The sequence below is a fragment of the Prunus persica genome, chromosome G4, assembly GCF_000346465.2.
Source record: "Prunus persica cultivar Lovell chromosome G4, Prunus_persica_NCBIv2, whole genome shotgun sequence".
Lineage (NCBI taxonomy): Eukaryota > Viridiplantae > Streptophyta > Magnoliopsida > Rosales > Rosaceae > Prunus > Prunus persica.
In genome coordinates this window covers 2949164-2968733 of record NC_034012.1, presented here as the reverse complement: position 1 = coordinate 2968733, position 19570 = coordinate 2949164, and the positions used below count along the sequence as shown (strand labels likewise).

At 37.8% G+C, this 19570-nt stretch overlaps 3 protein-coding genes and 1 pseudogene across 8 annotated transcripts; 3 read left to right on the top strand and 1 right to left on the bottom strand.

The window, feature by feature from the left end:
* On the top strand, positions 1042-2585 carry LOC18778434. The gene has a single exon (XM_007212085.2). The coding sequence runs from the start codon at positions 1515-1517 to the stop codon at positions 2046-2048; it is 534 nt and encodes a 177-aa protein (XP_007212147.1). The 5' UTR covers positions 1042-1514; the 3' UTR covers positions 2049-2585.
* Positions 5952-9815, top strand: LOC18779682 (trihelix transcription factor ASIL2). 6 transcript variants are annotated; one of them, XR_002271367.1, is made up of 5 exons: positions 5952-7428; positions 8649-8746; positions 8961-9008; positions 9247-9290; positions 9458-9815. XR_002271367.1 is itself a non-coding variant. In XM_020562812.1 (3 exons), the coding sequence occupies exons 1-2, from the start codon at positions 6525-6527 to the stop codon at positions 8966-8968; spliced, it is 912 nt and encodes a 303-aa protein (XP_020418401.1). In that variant the 5' UTR covers positions 5953-6524; the 3' UTR covers positions 8969-9008; positions 9458-9815. The 6 variants fall into 6 exon arrangements, 2 of the variants coding, with proteins under 2 accessions (XP_020418401.1, XP_007211645.2); XR_002271369.1 differs by lacking the exon at positions 8649-8746; XR_002271366.1 differs by lacking the exon at positions 9247-9290.
* LOC18778884 lies at positions 14043-15060 on the top strand (annotated as a pseudogene).
* Positions 15386-19055, bottom strand: LOC18781289 (protein LIGHT-DEPENDENT SHORT HYPOCOTYLS 10). The gene is made up of 2 exons (XM_007212058.2): positions 18281-19055; positions 15386-15882 (listed from the first exon to the last, which is right to left on the bottom strand). Exon 1 carries the CDS (start codon positions 18874-18876, stop codon positions 18313-18315), a length of 564 nt encoding a protein of 187 aa, XP_007212120.1. The 5' UTR covers positions 18877-19055; the 3' UTR covers positions 15386-15882; positions 18281-18312.

Below are 19570 nucleotides of genomic sequence, written 5' to 3'. Positions count from 1 at the left end.
TGCCTCACATGTTTGCCGCACTAAGACTAAGGTCCTACGTCTCACATATATTTTTTTTGGGGGGGGGGGGGGGGGGGGGGGGGAAGGGGGGCATGTTATGGATGGGACACAATTAACTTGCAATTATCGAACTTTATTTTTTACTATAGCTACATTATTTTTCTTATATCAAATCAATTGGTCGGCTCCAAGGAGATGTTCTAAAGGTCAATATGATAATATTATGGACATCAAATCAATCTTGGGAATTCTTTTCTGAAGTGATCAAGTTGAATAATTTCTCAGGTGTCATGATCTTATCTTCGGACTTTTTGATTTACTTCCACCAACATCATTAAAGTCTAAATTACGATAGAAGAAAAAAATTATCGCATTTCTTGTTCTCATCGATCAACTTGAATTATAACTTCATTATATTTTAGATTAGAAATCATCTTTGTAATTTATAAACGAGGTTTATAATCAATAATGTTGTGTATAAATAAAGCGATAACTGTGAGTTATTGATTAGTGTGAGACGTACTATTTGAAGATGATGTGAACAAATCCCTTTGCAAATAGGCAAAATAGGCTAATAGATTGACTGGGGTCAAACCACTTCACAAACCTGAAACCAGAAAGGAGGTATAAAGTTAAAGAAGTTATAGTCCATCACACCTCACTTTCCAATGAAAACCACAACCCACATGATCTTGCTCGGGATATTGAAACGTTGAAAGATCACAAAACCCCTCTCAAAAGAAGATTTTCCCTATGCCCCATTTCCTACCCTCATTTCCCAATTCACTCCCAACAAAGCCGATCGATTTCTCTCTCACTCTTTCTCAATGAACCCCACACACAAGTAGCCTCCACACACACCTACATTAGTAAATGGTAGTGATCGTAGATGTTCAATCATGTTTTGACACGTGTAAGGCCTAGACCAAAACACTTGATCATCAGCCAGGGTACCCCTTTGCTGGCAGTCGTGCACCAACATGTGCCACCCATAAGGCCCCCAACCCTTTAAAACCAACCCCAAATTATTGAACTTGGTGAAGGAGAAGGGGAGAGGGATGGGAGAGGGGGCCCTAAATGATGGATCCCAAAAGGGCAAAGTACAGAGTGAGGTGCAATTATTCATGCCATGAATTTCATCCTAAGCAACTCATGAGCAAAAAAATTCCCCCATCACCTCATCCCTCCCATCCCACAAATCAAAAAGATTTCCGTATAGAAAAAAGAGATAAAGAAAAAGCTCTCTACTATATAATAAAACCATCATTTGGTACAATTTTCTTTTAGGTCACTGATACTGATTCTCATTCTCTCATAGCTAGAGAGCTCTCTCTCTCTCTCTCTCTCATAGGCAAAAAAAAACAAAAGGGTTAATTAAAGAGACTTTTCTTTCTCATTCTCTTTCATTCCCTACTTCTTCCTTTCTTCTCCTCCTCCTCCTCCTCCTCTTCTCTTTCTCTCTCTATGAGAGAGACCTTTGGAGAAAGAGAAATCAGTAGGAAGAAGCAGCAGCCATGAAAAACACCATCAGGTGCTGCATCTCTTGCATTCTGCCATGTGGAGCTCTGGATGTGATTAGAGTCGTACACTGTAATGGCAAAGTCGAAGAGATCAGCGGCACAATCCGGGCCAGCGAGATCATGAAGGCCTACCCTAAGCACGTCCTCAAGAAGCCCTCCTCATCGCCGTCCGATCACAACGGTGTCGTCCCCAAGATCGTGATTGTTCCACCCGATGCTGAGCTGCAACGCGGAAAGATTTACTTCCTCATGCCAGTGCCTGCTGCTTCTAAGACATCCGAAAAGACATCAGCGAAGACAAGATCGTCGGCAAAGAAGAAAAGGGTTAAGGACACAGAGACCAACACCACCACCAACAACAACGTTGTGATGAACAGCATCGCCATGACCAACCTCTTGATATCTGATCAGTACTTGAGCGAAATACTGTCGGAGAAGCATTCGTCTCAGAGGGATCGGCGGCGAGGACGTGTTGGGGTGTGGAGGCCTCATTTAGAGAGCATATGTGAGTCACCAAGTGATGTGTAATATTGTCGGCTTCTTCTTTTCATCATCTTCTTCTTAGTTCTCATCATTCATTTTGAAGGTTCATATGGCCAATAGGGTTGCTGCCTATTATTCTTTCTTTCTACCTCTTTTCCTTTGTTTTTCCCTTTTTTTTTCTTCTGTTTTTTGTATATATAGGAAGGAACTAATAGAGAAAGAAGAAATAATATGCAACAAGGTCTACTATGAGTCTATGAGGGTGTTAATTATTGTTTTTATTTTGTGGTGGGTTCGCAGGAAAAATATATATATTTGAAGGCCATAATTGGGTCATAGTTCAGTGCGGTGTGTGTGTTTGTGTTTTAATTGTTTCATGCAATGATTTAATTTTGTAATGTTGGAGAGGAGAAAAGATGAAGAAACTTGTTATGGGTTTTTGGTTTTGCTTAGTTTTTCTTCCTTTTCTGTGGATGAAGGAGTTCATTATCTAAGGGAAAAGCTTTTGAGAGAGAAACCAGTTCCCGATGTTATCACATACATGGAATGAAATTTGAAGTTACAAATAAGGTGATTGTGATATGATTATTGAAGTGCCATTGCAATATATTATCTAATAATTTACCTTTATGTCATACAATTTCGTCAAGAAAATGAAAATGAAATTCGCACAAGTGTCGGTAGTCTTTTTGTATTGCCAATATTAGTGTAATGATTATTCCATATCTCCCATTATTGGGAAGTGTTAATATTGCATAAATCTTATGTGGTGAAAATTAATCACGATAATAAAATGTTATAGGCACATCTATCTTTCGTATTTACTAATTATGTTATTAATCACATCTTTTGGAATACACGAGATGTGTTGAGTTCAATAATAAAGTCGGATACACTTCTGATAAAGTATGATGGCACCTTTGATGGGAAAGACATCATCCAAACTCATCATCTGCTTTTTTTTTTTCTTTTCTTTTTTCTTTCCAGATATATTAAAGTTAGGATGAATATATTTGTTAATATGATGATCAAAGTCACATTGAGGTGGATGGAAAATGATAGTCCCCACACAAAGTTTTTTTCCACCATGTATAGGATAATGCAAATCTAGCTTGCACTAGCTAACAAGTGGGTATATGGCATGTCTTTAAGCATTGTTCTCTTAGAGAATGATTAATTAGATATAGATGGTGCCAAGGGCATCCTGTAAAGGTAATCACAGTAGGGTTTGACCCTTTTTTTTTCACATTGGCTGGTGGCAGATGGTTGAGCCTTTGATGAGCAAACCCATGTTCTGATCCCCCTTCTATGAATTTTCTTGACACTTGACAGTCCCACCATTTGGGGCCAACAAATAAAAAAGGTGTGACAGAGTTCAGATATGATTGAAATGTTATCTCATCCAGTGGTTCATCCATTGGCACGTGTCAGATAGCAGTAGGTTAATCAATTGCACTCACATACATCACAACAATATATAATACGCACCATACAAAAACCAAGAACTTATATAGCCCGAAGTCATGAATTCGAATTTCTCTTCTCTAATATCGTTGGTATATAAAAAAATTTAATCAAAATTCAATATAATACTAGACTATAGTCGAATAACGCCTGATTGAAGTAGTACCAAATTTACTAATTTTGTGGGGAGTTTGAGAGAGTGTGTCATGGAAGAAGTGATCACTCACTCTTTTTGCACCAACCTAACTTCCTGGACCTTAGTACATGTTTTGAGATTTTAAAGCAAAATTATTGAAGGGAAGGTACATGACTTAAATGTGAAGATATATGGTTGAAAAAAAATCTTCTGATACTGTACTTGTTAGGGAGAAAAATAGAATAATAAATCTGACAAAGACCTATCAAACCAGTAACAATATTTAATAAAACCATATCAGCTAAATAAGAAAATCAAACCCATCATTTGGAGTTGATTATACATGGCAAGATGATTTAAACAACTAATTTTAAAAATAAAATAAAATTGCTACCAGAAGAAGCTACAAAAGCTACCAACTTTCTAAAACTCAATTCTTAAATTAATGTGGGCCATTTCTCAGAATAATAATAATAATGTGGACCATATAGCAATAGGCCCATACCCATAAACCAGGAGATCATAAAGACTAAAGGAAATGATATTTTAGTATTCTTTTATTGTTGCAGAATAATATATAGAAATGGGGAAAATGCACAAAATGCAATTCTTTCCTCTTCCTCTTATTGAAGCGGCGCCTCTCACACTTTTCATCGATTACAATATAAGAAGAAACAAAAGGGCCGGTCACTTTCTCCACCTTTACTTCCATTTCTTTATGACATTTTGTATTTATTTCCTTGCATTTTTATTGTTGTATTGTTTGGGAGGGCTTTTTGGGTAAATACTACGAGGTGTCTTCATACACGAAAGGTGTGATCAATCCCCGCTCAGAGTTCGACTTGTCCCTCGCCACAAAATGCTTCCAACGGGTTTTGAATCCTTGTCATTGAGGCACCAAGTAGCTCGCCAACTGGAGGTGGCAGTTTGCCAACAGCACCACATCTTGTGGTTGTTTGGGAGTGCTTTTGTAAGGGATAAAAGCTCTTTCAGCCAACCACAAGCATATCTGATAGTATTTGGCAAAAAAGTTTAGAAACTCTTTTTAGAGAAACACCTAACATGTGTTTTTTCAAAAAACACTTTGATTTCTTATGAAGATTTCAACATTTTTATAATAAAAGCATTTTTACCAGAAACACTTATGAGCATAAATACTTCTTAGAGAAACAGTCTCAAATGAGCCCTTATTTTCTTAATATACCATTGCATACAAACAAAGCATTAGTACCCACACATGTGTAGGAAAATTATTTTTGTGTGTTTTAATTTTCCTTTTTGTAATGTTCATATATTTGACACGTGGACACATACAATTCGTTGGATCTTGTTGTCTGCAAAACTCCGACTTTACATGTGGCAGATTTCACCTACTCTGCTCCGGCAGGGACATTAAAGCTTTGCTTGGTGTGTGTGTGTCATTTTGAGTTACGAAAATGCATGAGCTTGTTTACTTAGTAAGAAGAAAGATTCTTTTGTCATTATTATTATTTTTTTAAAAATGCAATCTTATTTTAAACTACTAAGAAATTTCTTATTCGGAAGAAGTTCATATAAAACTACTATCCCATAAGCATATTACGAAGCTTCTTAAGGAGTGTGAATAACGTTTTTCTTAAGAAAAAATAACTACAAAAATAATATTCACTTCCATACAACACAAAATATAAAATAATCCGGAGAAAGTAGCAAGTAAAGTTTAAAGGCCTTTTTTTGTGTGACCAAAGTGTTACAAACCATAGCATGAGGCTATGTGTTTTATATAGCTTCAAGAACATACCTTTTTTTTTTTTTGGACAGTTGAGAGCCGAAGAGTCTCAAGGACAACTACCTCTCTTGGGTCAAAATTGTTAGATGTAATGGGGTTCATATAAATATTATTGTGTTTGCAACAATCATGTGATGAAAGATGCAAAGATAACTGAGTATGAAACATGTTACATGCAAATTCTTCTCTTCTTTTGAGCTTTGAAAGATTTATACCCCACATTATAATGTTTTGAAACTTACCACACGATATTGTGGATTTAGTATGGTTTTCCATGTAATTAGGTCATGTGATAGGCATGACATGGGAAGAAGCCTCCACTTTAGACTCTAGTCTAACATATAGTTTTTGTTAGGTATTTTATTCTCTAAAAGTTGGTAGAAAGTTGATATAACTTGTCCCGCACGTACAATGTAGGTTGTAAGAACTTCTTATAACTCTTGTGCTTTTGAAGTTGGGCACGCAACTTTCCATGTTACTTTGACAATGAGCCAATTATATGACTCGTCTTTCATTTCATTGAAATTATATGGTTTGGTTTATATGATGTATAGACAACAAGTTGCCACTTTAAGAAATTAAATTTTTACTAAAATAGAGATAAATAACAAACTTGAATGAATAATTTCAAGCATATAAGATCTGACCGATTTGAATTTGAGTTGTAATGAATTAAAGAGGAGTTTAGAGAGCAAAAAATAATAAAAATAAAAGATTTGGCTTAATTTGATTTGATAATTAACAAACAATACGAGATATTCCTCGAACTTATCCAAATGGATTGTTGTACATAAAAAGGAAAAAAAAAAAAACAAAAGGTTTATAGCAAAAGATTTGTTAGTGAGTGTTATTGTCGAGTACGGTAAAAATAATAATCCGATAAGGCGGGCGGAGAGTAATGCGATGGGAAACGGACCGAGCCGAGCCGGTAAAATCGAAGCCACTAAAGCCTTAATGACATCGACAAGACCTCACGCGCTCATCCCGGCGACCTTCCTCCTACACTCGCGGCTCATGCGGCCGGCGCTCTCCCCCCACCGACGCGACCCCTTTACTCCCTAACTACACCCACTCTCTCTCTATTCCCACCCACGCGGACAAACCCCCACCCCCCAATTTCCAACCCCCAACCAAACACTTTCCGTTCCCGACGATGGGTGACCTAACGGACCCCCAAATGACGCCGTCCCATGCCACCGCCACCACCCCCTCCTCCAACCCTCGCCCCATGCCCGTCCGCGAAGACTGCTGGAGCGAAGACGCTACCTCCACTCTCGTCGACGCCTGGGGCCGCCGTTACCTCGAGCTCAACCGCGGGTGCCTCCGTCAGAAGGACTGGCAGGAGGTCGCTGACGCCGTCAACGCCCTTCACGGCCACACCAAGAAGACCCACCGCACCGACGTCCAGTGCAAGAACCGCATCGACACCATCAAGAAGAAGTACAAGTTCGAGATGAATAGGGTTTCGTCCTCCAACGGAACCCTAACCTCTTCTTGGCCTTTCTTCGAGAGGCTCGACGCTCTCATCGGATCTAACTACAAGAAGCCGTCTCCTTCGCCCCCGGTCGCTGTTCCGTTGCCTTTGGGGTATCGGAAGACTCCGTCTCCGGCGACCGTTGTGACGGCCGTGGGGCTGCCGCAGAAGCGGTCTGCGTCGTCTGCGGCGGTCGACGAGGGTTTCTTCAGGATGAATTACTCGGCTGTGGCTGCGGCGGCAGCGGCAGAGGCTGAGGATGATGACGACGAGGACGAGGATGAGGACGACGAGGTGAACTACGAGGTTGATGAGGAGGTTGAGATGGAGAGGGAGAGAGATAGCGGAGGCGAGATTGGAGGTGGAGGAGGAGGAGAAGGGTTGAAGAGATTGGCGAGAGCGATTGAGAGGTTCGGGGAGGTGTATCAGAGAGTGGAGGCCGAAAAGTTGAGGCAGATGGTGGACTTGGAGAAGCAGAGGATGCAATTCGCCAATGATTTGGAGGTGCAGAGGATGAATATGTTCATGGACACGCAGGTCCAGCTCGAGCGGATCAAGCACGGCAAGCGATCTGGCTCTAATGGTGAGGCAAATCTTTCCTCTTTCTTGTGTGTGTTTGGTTTGAGTTTGTAAAATATATTCACTTAAAATGATGATTGGATGGAGTTGTGGTTTGATGGATGCTTTTATGTCTTTGTGGTCTGGAGTTTTTGGTTTGTGCTTGTATAATCTTTTGGCTTAAATTGATTGGATGGTCTGATAGATGTTTTATTGTTTGTGGTAGTAAGGGGAATACCTACTTAATTGTTTGAAAAAGCTGTTGTGGAGATTCTTGATATACCTTGGGTTTGAAGCATCTGTTAATTCTGGAGATCCACACTCACCCCACCCTGATTGAGAAATTAAAATTAGGGTTCTTAATTGGAACTCTGAACTATGCTTTGGCAATGTAGTAAAATCAATCATTGAAGTTGTATTGCATACGTTAATTGGAAACCATTTGTTTGTCTCCACTGCCAAAATTTCAGCTCCCTGTTTGTATTGGTTATAAGCTATAACACGAAGGCCATCGCTATTGTGTGATTCCTAGACTTTTATGCATTTTACCTATCTGGCTAGGTATTCTTAGCATGATTTAAGAGGGTTAATTTTTGTTAAATGGCTTTCATACGTTAGGAACTTGGTGGGTTTGAGTTGCTAAAGCTCCTGTCATGCAATTCATGTATCTGAACAATGTTTCAGAGATATGGAGAACTCTGAATTATTTGGAGGAATTCAAAGCTTTGGTCGGGCTTAACTTAACCTGAACTAAGTTTTAATTTCGAGAATAATTGATGATGGCAAACATATGTATCCTATGGAGGCTAGGTCGGGTTGGCTAGGGGTCGGGGGTGGGTTTAGCTTGTTCATGGAGCGAGCTGGTGTTCAATCTGCCTTTTGCTTACTTTTGTGAGCCAGTTAAAATCCTTTTCTCACAACTTTTTTATCTCATGGATAACCATTTCTACCTTGAATTTTCATGCATTTTGAAGCATTCTGGTGCTCATCACCAGCTGGTTGAAGTGTGGATGGTTTTAGAAACCTGTTGATTTCATGCTGTATCAAATATCTGATAATTATGACACACCAAAATAATTCTTGTTTTGTCTGTTCCATAAACTTTTCCCAATTCTAAATTGTTCGAGTAAAGTAACATGCTTGGTTTCCTTCTACTGCATGCTTCTCTTACATCCTCTTGCATTTACAATATAATTGTTGAATTTCAACAAACACAACTTATTTTCACCCTGTTGTTGTCTATAGCTTTTGTGCATGGATGTGAACGTTTGTAAAGTTGAGCTCTGAGAGTTTTATATAGAGTTCTATCAATTCGTAGAACAGAAGAACAGAAACATATCCTGGTAAATCTTTTCAGATTTAAGTTTTTTATTCCATTAATGTCTCAGCCCTCTCCCTCCCTCTTTGTGTGTGCTGGTTGAGATTGCTATCTTATTGCTCTGTTCAAAATTTTATGATACTCACTCACAACTTTTGGGTTTAGAGAATGTCAAACATCAGTTCCCTGGGAATCTAAGTTCATGGCCTTTACTAACGTTCACTAAATCATCTTGCTAGGTTGGTAACATTAACAGTGGAGTGATATGTTTTCCACGAGGGTAGCTGGTGAGTGAATTATATCGTTGTAATGTGCAGTTTTAGTGATGTTCTTAACTAATTATGCATGAGGAATTAGTGCTTTCGCTAACAGAGGTAGTTTCAATAAACAAGTCTTAAACTGCAGGCATTGGACACCATAAACAGAAATCCATTTTTTCAATAAAAAGACGTAAAGTACTTGAGTTAGACATGACTTGACATTGAAATGGGTGACTCATAGCGTATGTTTTGGATGTGGTTTCAGGGCTTATTGATAGCAAAAGATGAAGATTCCCATTAAAGTTCTGAGTTAGATGCTTTCTGATCTTTCTTGTATTGCTTGAAGTAAATTCGTCCTGCTTGTGATTGTGGTTTTGAGTCACCTGAGTTTATCGTGGCGTGTTGGCATATCTTGAATCAGAGTTTTATTGCAAATTTGATTTCTAAGAATGGTTTTGTGGGTTCTCGTGTTGCAGATATTTATATGCGGGGAGAGCTTTAATGGTAGACTTCCATGGGAAGCATAATGTAGTATCTTCTTGATTATCCTACAAAGTACATATTGTTGCAGCTGATACTGGACCTAGAGAAACTACTGGCACAACAGTCCCAAGTTTTCTTTTTCCTTTCTTTTCTTTTTTCATCTTGGTTTTTTCTTTCTAAATTATTATTATTTTGGGAACAAGTTTAATCGGCTTGGCAGTTGTACTCGGCTTAGATTGGTCCAATGAATTTGGTTTTGGCTGTATTAGCTTTTTAGTTTGAACGCCACAAATCTAATTTTTTCTTGCAATACATAAAAGTAGGTAACTTCTCTCTTTGTACTTTGGTAGACGTGGTCCTCTTGTCTTGTGCCTTTTCTTGTTTGCTTTCTCTGGCTAGTAGCAGGCCTAGTTTGTTTACTCTCTTTTGCCTCCCGGCCTGCTCTTTCTCTACTATAAACCACTTTTGATTGACATTTAAAGTTGGGGGATAATGCGAATGGGTTTTAGCCTAATGGAAAATGACATTTGATTTGCAGACGAGTGGAGTGGGATAGCATATTAGTAGTGTGTGTGAGAAACATAAAATAAAAATAATAAAATTGGGCAGATAACGTGTATTTTCAAAGTCTTGCATTTATTATTAGAGTGTTGTTAAATGAATTTTAAAATTAACTGAGTACATTATACTACAAAATTATTTATTAAATTATTAATTAACTAAAAAAAAAAATTTAATTATAAAATAAATGTAATTTTAATAATTACACTTTACATCACAACCATGTAATTGGGAATATGCATTTTTTTGTTTTTTGGACCTGCCATTGTTTGCAATGATGAGTACGTAAAATTTTTCAGGTGTTGGGTTACCCTAGCCAACCCATTGGCCTCTTTATAAGACGATCCATAGTCTTTCGATCCGATTCCAATGGTGAAGATCTTGAAGGTTGTGCAGGTGTATGCCTTCATGACAGATAGACTCCCATACAACGCTCCCAAGCAATAAGCTTTCCATCAGTAAACTAATCAATACACTCAGCCAGATTCATTGCGGCATTTTATGTTTGCATAGATAATGTATGCACTTGAGAAATGCATTAAATTATTTATTATTTATTATCTAAAAAACATCGTTGCATGCTATTGACAGTGTGTCTATGGATGAAGAAGAGAAAGTTGTGCTTGACTGATGGTTGGCGGAAACTTTCGCAAGTAAATTCTCTCTAGCATTGCTCGTGCTGGAAGTGTAATTGAGGAGCTGTATGGGTTTGGTTTGTGTGATAGTGTATTAGGGTGTATTATAGGTATTTTGGTAGTTAAATAGGATATACTTTATTAATTTTACATTTTAATTTAAATATTAAGATGTACTCAGTTAATTTTAGAATTCGTTTAATAATACTCTATTATTATTAACAGTTTTCTATCAAAACAAACCCAACATTAAGGTCCTTTGCTATTGGCTTGCAGCCATATATAATTACCATGGTGACCTTCTCGAATCATCAATTTTTATTCATTTAAGTTGTTGATCAACTGTTGCAGGCAAGTTATTCTCCTGAACTCGAATCCCATCAAGAGCGGGTCAAGGTGGTGAGTAATTGTCTCAATTTCACATGTAAACAAACGAAGGCTCACAAACTCTCCAAAATATACGCATTCTTTGCTTCTTTTCCCTCTATAAGAAGATGAAAGCCCTGTCTAATTCATCACCAGCAATACATAGAATAGAACCAACACAAGCAAACTCGAAATCAACAATGTCGACAAAGTCTAGCACTACCATTCTTGCCTTTGCCTTTTGTTTCTTGTCCCTCCTTAGTTTCACTTACTCCAACACCACCAACAACAAAATCTATCTCTTCGACTTGGTCTACTGTGGCAACTGCCAATTGAAGTCTATGACCGAGATCAATAAGATTATTCCAGGTACGTAACGTTAATAAGTAGGTAACAACTACCGAAATGTCGTTTATAAGATTTGAATATGAGATTTATGCATGCATGCATGGGCATTGATTAGGTGAAGGTGCGATTGAAGTGTAGGGAGGGGGGGAACATAAAATCCAGGGAAGAGGGCGAAACCAACCAGCTTGGACTATACGTATTTGAGTTGGAAAAATCTAAGGGGACTCTGAATGATTGTCAAGTGACATTGCTACACAGCCCTGACCCTGAATGCAAGATTTTCCACGAAGTCGACCCTAACAACAAATCGAAAACCGCGCCGGTGGCCACCTGGAAGCTCAACCTATTGGAAGGAGACTGTGTCGTTTTCATCGGACCAAGCCAGCGTGTTTCCTACCCTCTTGGTTTGGTTGTTGGGAAAGCTCGTCCCGAGTGCGAGCAGTTCGCCAAAGCGCACAAGCATTTTCATAACTAATTTAAGGAATTGAAGTCGAAAACCGTCTGATATTAAATCAATCTCCAATTTCAGTGAATTTTTTTTTTTTTGATTGCAAAGATAGATAAATTGTAGTTTAAGAAATCAACGGTTATGATTATGATATATGCACGGTTATGATTCGTGAATCACAACTAGTATATATAAAGAAGCGTACTTAGAAGTGCACTCAAGTGTTATATCCGTGAAGATATTGCCATATCGGTTAATCTAGTCTTTTTATTTTTTACTTTATTAATTCTTAATTAAGATTCAATTTAGGACCTAATTAAAGAGAAGAAAAATACGATTTAAAATCTATCTTATAACCTAATAATCTCTTAATCAAAATACTAAACTTTTAACATATCAACTATCAATTTAGCCCTTAATTATATACTAAGCTCAAATTCCATGGTCCATAGTAGTTTGATTTTAATTTTTTTAATTTTTGTGTGAAAACTTGGTCTTTTTTTTATATTTAAATAATGTGCTAGATAGCGTGAAAGTAGAAAATAAATAATGATGTGTTCTAATTGGATCTGACACACATCACAACCCATATCATCATTAAGGCCCCGAAAATTGAATCATTCTGTGCCTGGTTAATACGTTAAGTAGTTTATGAAATGATTAAGATCGAAGAGGATCCATGACTTGTAATGGATCACTTGTTCATTTCCTTAAAATAAATATAAAAAAAACTTGCAATACCGACTCCACCATTCTTAATTCCATATCAATTACTCATCTATCAAAAAATAAGTTAGTTCAGCTAATCTTCTTATACATTTAGTAAAGGATAATGTGAAATTAGCAAATAAATAATTATTAACGGCCCAAAAAATTGAATTATTGTGTGTCAGACAATCTTCGAAGGCACGTAGAAAGACAGGTACCCTTCTAGTACTATGAGGAAAAGGACAGCTCACAAGTAGTTTGTCTATAAAATCCCAGATGCTCATTGAATGTCTTGTGCCCATCAAAGATTAAATATATTTCCATAGAATACGTACCATTTGTGCTTATTTACTATTTACCATGGCTCTCTCTCACAAATCAAGGCCAATACTTCTGCTTAGCTTTTCTTTTCATTTTGGCCATTTGCTCCTCTCAGGCGTCGTCTCGCCAAATTTATGATGAGAAAACCATGTTGGCGAGAAATGAACACTGGATGGCTCAATTTGGGTCAGTTTTTTTTTTATAAGGATGCAGAAGAGAAAGAGAGGCGATTCGTGATATTCAAGGGCAACTTGGAGTTCATTGAGGCTTTTTTTTTTTTTTTTTATGAAATGGGGGGGACAAACCCCAAAGAACAACTAGACTTTGTCAAGGGGAATCTGACGGGCCCGACGGACCCCTAGCAAGTCATCAACCAGTACATCACTAGCCCCCACAGGGGTATTTTTTAAAAAGCAAATGCCCAAATCAAGATTGTAGCTCCATCTTGCAAGACAGCAAGATAATTCTTCTCCATGTATGTTGAATCTGATAGTTCTCAAATTGCCTTAGAAGAGTACCGCAGCTATGCAGCAAGCCAGCCAGAGGATGGAAACGATAGGCTACAGTTTGTTGGATAAACTGGACACAAAGTGCTGAGTCCATTTCAGTGATGAGCCTGTTGACACCTTTATCCAAAGCCATTTTGAGACCAAAAAATAGACCCCATAACTCAGCTTCAAGAACTTGGCCATTTCCCAAATTCACAGCAAAACCCTTAATCCAATTTCCAAAGGAGTCGCGGAGGACACCTCCAGCTCCAATATTACCAGATGCAGGTTTACAAGATCCATCCACATTCAACTTGAAAATTCCAGTATTAGGAGATTCCCACCACGTCAAAAAAATCTGCACTCTCTCCAGCTATAATATCACCACAAGAAGCATTACTCCATTCAGAAAGAGCTGATAAGATAAGTTGCCTTGGGTTGAAGGGCGTCACCTCCTCAACGGTAAAAATAGATTGGTTTCTCCATTTCCATAGGTACCAACAGATGAAAACAAACACAGAGCACCAAGAGGTACAGCCAGACCAACTAGCCTTGGAAAGAATATTATTCTTTAACCAAAAGGTTGGAAGTCAGTGCAAATGAATTTGCAGACCTCAGTACAAATAAAGATTCTTTTAACAAACACATGGGCCAGAACCTCACTCTAAGCTTAACTGAATTTGCAGATCTAACCAATGAGGAGTTTCGGGAAATTCGTAATGGTTACACGAAACGATCCTCCAAATTGATCGTGTCCAATTCCATGAAAGCTACAAGTTTTGGATATGGAAATGTCACTGATGCGCCACCTTCTGTGGATTGGAGAGAAAAGGGTGCAGTGACGCCTATCAAGGACCAAGGCAAATGTGGTAAGTATTAAACAAGTTGTTAAATGATGACGCATTCACAGTTTCATAACATAACATGTTATTGAATTGATGACGCATGTTGTTTCAATTTTATGGGATGTTGTTGGGAGTTCTCAGTCGTGGCAGCCACAGAAGGGGTTAACCAGCTCAGAACCGGAAACTTAATCCCACTATCAGAGCAACAGCTAGTGGATTGTGACACTGCTGGTCAGGATCATGGTTGTGAAGGTGATCTAATGGAGTACGCTTTCCAATTCATCCAACACAACAAAGGCCTGACAACTGAAGCTAATTACCCCTACCAGGGTGTAGATGGAACTAGTTGCAACACTCAGAAGGCTGCATCCCAAACAGTGTCCATAAACGAGTATGAGGATGTGCCTAAAAACGATGAAAATGCTATGTTGCAAGCCGTTGCCAACCAACCAAATTTCGGTTGCCATTGACGCAAGTGGCTCTACATTCCAGTTTTATTCAAGTGGTGTGTTCACTGGAACATGCAGTACAAACTTAGACCATGGTGTTACCGCAGTTGATACGGGACTAGTAGTAACGGGACTAAGTATTGGCTGGTGAATAATTCTTGGGGCACAGGATGGGGGGAGAGTGGATATGTGAGGATGCGAAGGGGCATTCCTGCCAAGGAAGGACTCTGTGGCATTGCAATGGAAGCTAATTAAAATACTATATGTCATAATATAGTGTGGTGTAAAATATGTATACTTGAATAATATAGAAAGAAGCAAGCTATGAGATGCTATCCTTCCAATTTGAAATCCATGCCTCGAAAGATAGAAACAATTAACCCATGATGGTGACGTGGATTTGCTCTTAAAATCTCACGCAATTAATTAGCAGCTATAGGTATGAGGTTAACATGTTTTCATTACCATTGCAAGGTTAAATCAAGTTGGTTTAAGGGAGCATTTTTGCTCATCACTATTCTCAACACTTGACATGTGTTCATGAGCATAACCATGGTTCTATAAATATATAAAGTAAAGAGTTAATTATGGTTATCCTAATGAACATGTGTCAAGTGTTGAGGTGGATGATGGGGTACACCTTGGGTTAAAGTGGTGAACAAAAATATTTCCTTAAAGTAATCAAATTTATGTCACTGTACAAAGTAAAACTGTAAAACAACGTCATTACACTTGTTCGTGGGTGGCATGGGTTGGAAACACGTAATTGACCATATATATAACATCAATTTACAACTTAATTATACTTATTCTTAAAGCCATTTCTGATCGGACATTTGTGGAGAAATTAATTTCTCAGGCAAGTAAATGGCAGCAGAAGAAGACTGGAAAATTTAGGTGCTAGCAGAAGAGAAAAACTCTCTCGCACGTACCTGGTTTATGGAAGCTAGCTGTAACAGGAGAGCTAGACATAACTTAATTTGAAAAAGTCTAGGATATGTAACTAAAGCTTACAAAGATGGTGTTGTTGATTGGCTACAACTTCAAATACAAACCGTTGAGCTAGCTTGCTGTGCGAGTATATAAAGATTATTTAGGACTAGCTAGGCTCATCATAATTAACATATATATAATTACTATATTTTTTCAGAGAGGGGGAAATACGATATTATGATGAAGAGACGAGTCTTTTTGCCAATTAAAATGCACCATTTATATATCCTGCATCCAGATTATCTTTTGCGTGATCCTGCAATAAACATAAAAAAAATACACCAATCTAGTTAAAATTCATGACAAATTTAAAGATTTTCACATCGTAATTAAAGGGAATTCATTGTTCCTATAACTTGTGCTTCCTATACACACACAAGTTCCATGAAACAATTGACAATGTGACATTAACATTATCATACAACATTTTCAATTCGTTCCAGCATTCAAGTAAAGAAAAGAGTACACGTATACAGAAATTGTTGATGATTAAATTTGACTCAATGAATTAAGACCGTAAAAACGACACATTCACATCATGACACTCTCAAGTCAGCTACGTCCATAATATACAATTAAAGAACTGAATTACATGAATCTACAAGTACGGCATATATATATAAAAGCTACATCTGTCCTATTTTTGGGTCAACTGTTCCTTATTCTCTTTGATAGTACAATCGTGTTTACATCTTAGGATCCTACCGGGGATATTAACCGCTGAAAGGAAATAATCAATTCCCAATAAGACTTAACCAAGATACAAGCCTCATATATATCTTAACAAATCAACTCAAGGTGTACAGCAAGTCAATATATAAATAACTAATAACTTTCAAAGAATCAAACGTAAAAACTAGAAATTCCGTGCGTAAAAATTATATACAATTGTCCCACATCAAATAAGCTATCAGCAGCTACTTGAGTGACATAAATAGTTACAGTTAGGTTAAAAACAATATTGTTGACAATGCATGTATTCAATCAAAAATTGATTGGAACCGAGTGAAGAGGTTCAAAATCTATTTAAGCATTAAAGTAAAGTTGTCATTCTTCAATGTGGGATACTCTCAACAAATGTCAATGTAATTTGATCGTGAAAAAAAAAAAAACATTTATTCTTTTCTTGTGAATTGAAGTTGTTGAAAAGTGTGATGACATGAAAAGATCTATGGTGTTTGAGGCTATGAAGCAAGACATGTATTGATTTGAATTAAAAATATGACTGGTTTTATATTTTCTTTGTACAACAAGATGAGCATCTCCAAGGGTTAGCTAAAGGATCGAAGGAGTCTTGTAACTTTAATTTGAAGATAATTTATCTCTACATTATCTTAATTACTCTTAAAATAGCTCAACCTCTAAGAACTCCTAAACTTGAGGGGTTTTGAACCGGAAAAGGATGTCTTTCTCTTCAAGAATGGTCGATGTCAATTAGCTTTTCATTTGATCATGATTAATTCATTTTGTCTACCTCCAAATTCTAGTTTCCAGTGTTCATTGTTCAAGATGGACACACAATCTATAGCTAACTATAAGTACCAAAGCCATGCATGTATGCCGTCAAATATTGCAGAAGAAACTAAAAAAAGTTAAATATGCAAGCTAGCTACTTGATTTTATAAAATGACATAGAGTCCTAATCGTATGGAGTACAATTAGATGAAAATAAGGCAAACACACTTTAGAGGCCTAACTGATTACAATCCGCGAAAATAACTCACAACGATCTTACGCATTAGCAATGTGAGAAAGGCAATGAATTGTTTAACAACTAAACAAATGGTATGTCAACAAAGTGAAACATATGCATATAAATTCCATATGGTTTTGGATCCACCAAAAGAAAAGTATTATAATATAAACTTGCATGCATCCACAAATATATAAACAAAAAAGATATCGATTGGGGAGAATCTTACTGTCTTTTCTAATAATAATGAGAAATATATCAGTATCAGCGATGTACGTACGCTAATTCTCACGTCCTGAGTATATACAACTCATGCAACGTACGTATATAGATATATGGTCACCCATGGGGAGCAGCTAGATCGCACAGAATCACAACAAATGAAAAGTACACAAGCAAGTGAGACATATTTAATTAGGACACAACAGAAACAGAGTTTTGTCTGATTGAGAGAGAGAGAGAGAGAGGGAGGGGGGGAAGAGAGAGAAAGAGAGAATGTAATCATGCCTTCAAAATATTTATAGAGAGAGAGAGGGGGGCCATAGCATTACCTACCTACAAAACTATTTAGCTTTTTTTATCACTCACTACTCTATTAGCTAGTCAATTATGCTAGAGCTTGAAGATGATTTTGAAATCGATCGGTTTTGCAAATTAGGGTTTTTTGTGGGTTTAGGGTTTTGTGATGGATTAATTGAGAGATCTCCGCGGCCTACAGGTTTTAAATTGTAGTGGATGGTTAGATCATATAATTTTCAAATTAAAGTAGTACACCTCTTCCACTTTCCTTTCAGTTTGTTCAGCTCCAGTTTCAAGAATTGTTGAAAACCCATTTTAATTATCTCCTTTTAAAATCTGATTAATATGAAGCTGATCATGAATTATAGGTTTCTAATCAAAGCAGTAGAGCTATCATATGTATAGTACTTAAGTAATTGGGTAGAAAATTAAAAAAAATTACCATCAATATCTTCAGAAGCCAAAGGAACTAATTTAAGAAGTGATCTGCTTCAAACCCTTATTAGCCTCGTCGTTAATTGCCTTAAGCTGACCGTTTCTCTTCTTCTTCTTCTTCTTGTATGGAATCCCTCTTGCCTTAGCCTGACACTCCTTCACTTCACGTAAGTAAACCCGAATAGCTCCATTCCCAAAAGGGTTCGTCTCAGGCGACCCTCCGTGCTCCTCATACGCCGCACGGAGGCGGCCGATCAGCGCGTCCAGGCTGCCCCATGCCTGCTTAAGCGGGCACGTGCACGGGGCAGGAGGGTCAGGCTGCCCGAAGAAGACACACCCGTGTAAGTGAACCTTAGTCTTCCCGAACTGGTCCAAGTAGCGAAGGAAATCGAGGACATGGTTACAGTTGCATTGAGAGAGAGAGACTGGGGGTGTTTGGTTCTTCAAGTACTGGCCAAAAGTGTTCCAGTCTCGGCGTTTCTGAGACTCATATCGGCTAAGAGGTTGAGGTGCTTGTTGTTGATTGGGTCGGGAGGAGGAGGAGGAGCCCTCTATGGAGTTGGAATCTTTTCGTCGACTGTAATCATGATGAGGTGCAGACATGATTTGATGATATTTGTGGTGGTGGTGGCGGAATTCCTGTGTATTTTTGGCAAGAAATGGGGAAATGACAAGGGGGAAAATAAGAAAGAAGCAAAGACAGAGAGAAAGAGAGATGTGGAAGAATGAATAGGTTATAGTGCAATGAGAAAAAGATGAAAATCACATCTTGATGAGGTCTATTGAGAGGACTTGTCATGGGCCCTATATGAAGGTGCTTTATGTTCCTCTTTTTCTCTCCCCCTTCTCCAAGACTCTCTCTCTCTCTCTCTCTCTCTCTCTCTCTCTCTCTCTCTCTCATTTTGATTTTGACACTATTAGCACTAACTATATTTTATTTATGCTAATGTAATCTATAGTGACATAGGGTACTACTCATCCAAAACAATTGTAGAAAACAAATATTGCTAGTAATGCTAATATGTTATGCCATCACCCATGCAATGATTGCCATATTTTCATGTAGAATTCACACTGTAATTACATAGGATGGACCCGGTTAAATACATGTGCAAAAGGGAAAAGAGCTTTACTCATTCATTAGTATTATAGATGCATTGTGAAAAAATGCATATTATTTAAGACAACAATAGTGGTAGGTTAATTAGGATTTTACTAGTCTTCATCACAAAACACAAAACATTATGATTCAGCACGAAACATGAAATGACATGATGCGAACACGACATATCATATG

Coding starts and splice junctions, on each gene's coding strand:
- LOC18779682 (XM_007211583.2), top strand. CDS start 6,525: ATGGGTGACCTAACGGACCCCCAAATGACGCCGTCCCATGCCACCGCC. Junction 7,429..9,457: donor CAAGCGATCTGGCTCTAATG/GTGAGGCAAATC, acceptor CTCGTGTTGCAG/ATATTTATATGCGGGGAGAG.
- LOC18778434 (XM_007212085.2), top strand. CDS start 1,515: ATGAAAAACACCATCAGGTGCTGCATCTCTTGCATTCTGCCATGTGGA.
- LOC18781289 (XM_007212058.2), bottom strand. CDS start 18,876: ATGTCTGCACCTCATCATGATTACAGTCGACGAAAAGATTCCAACTCC.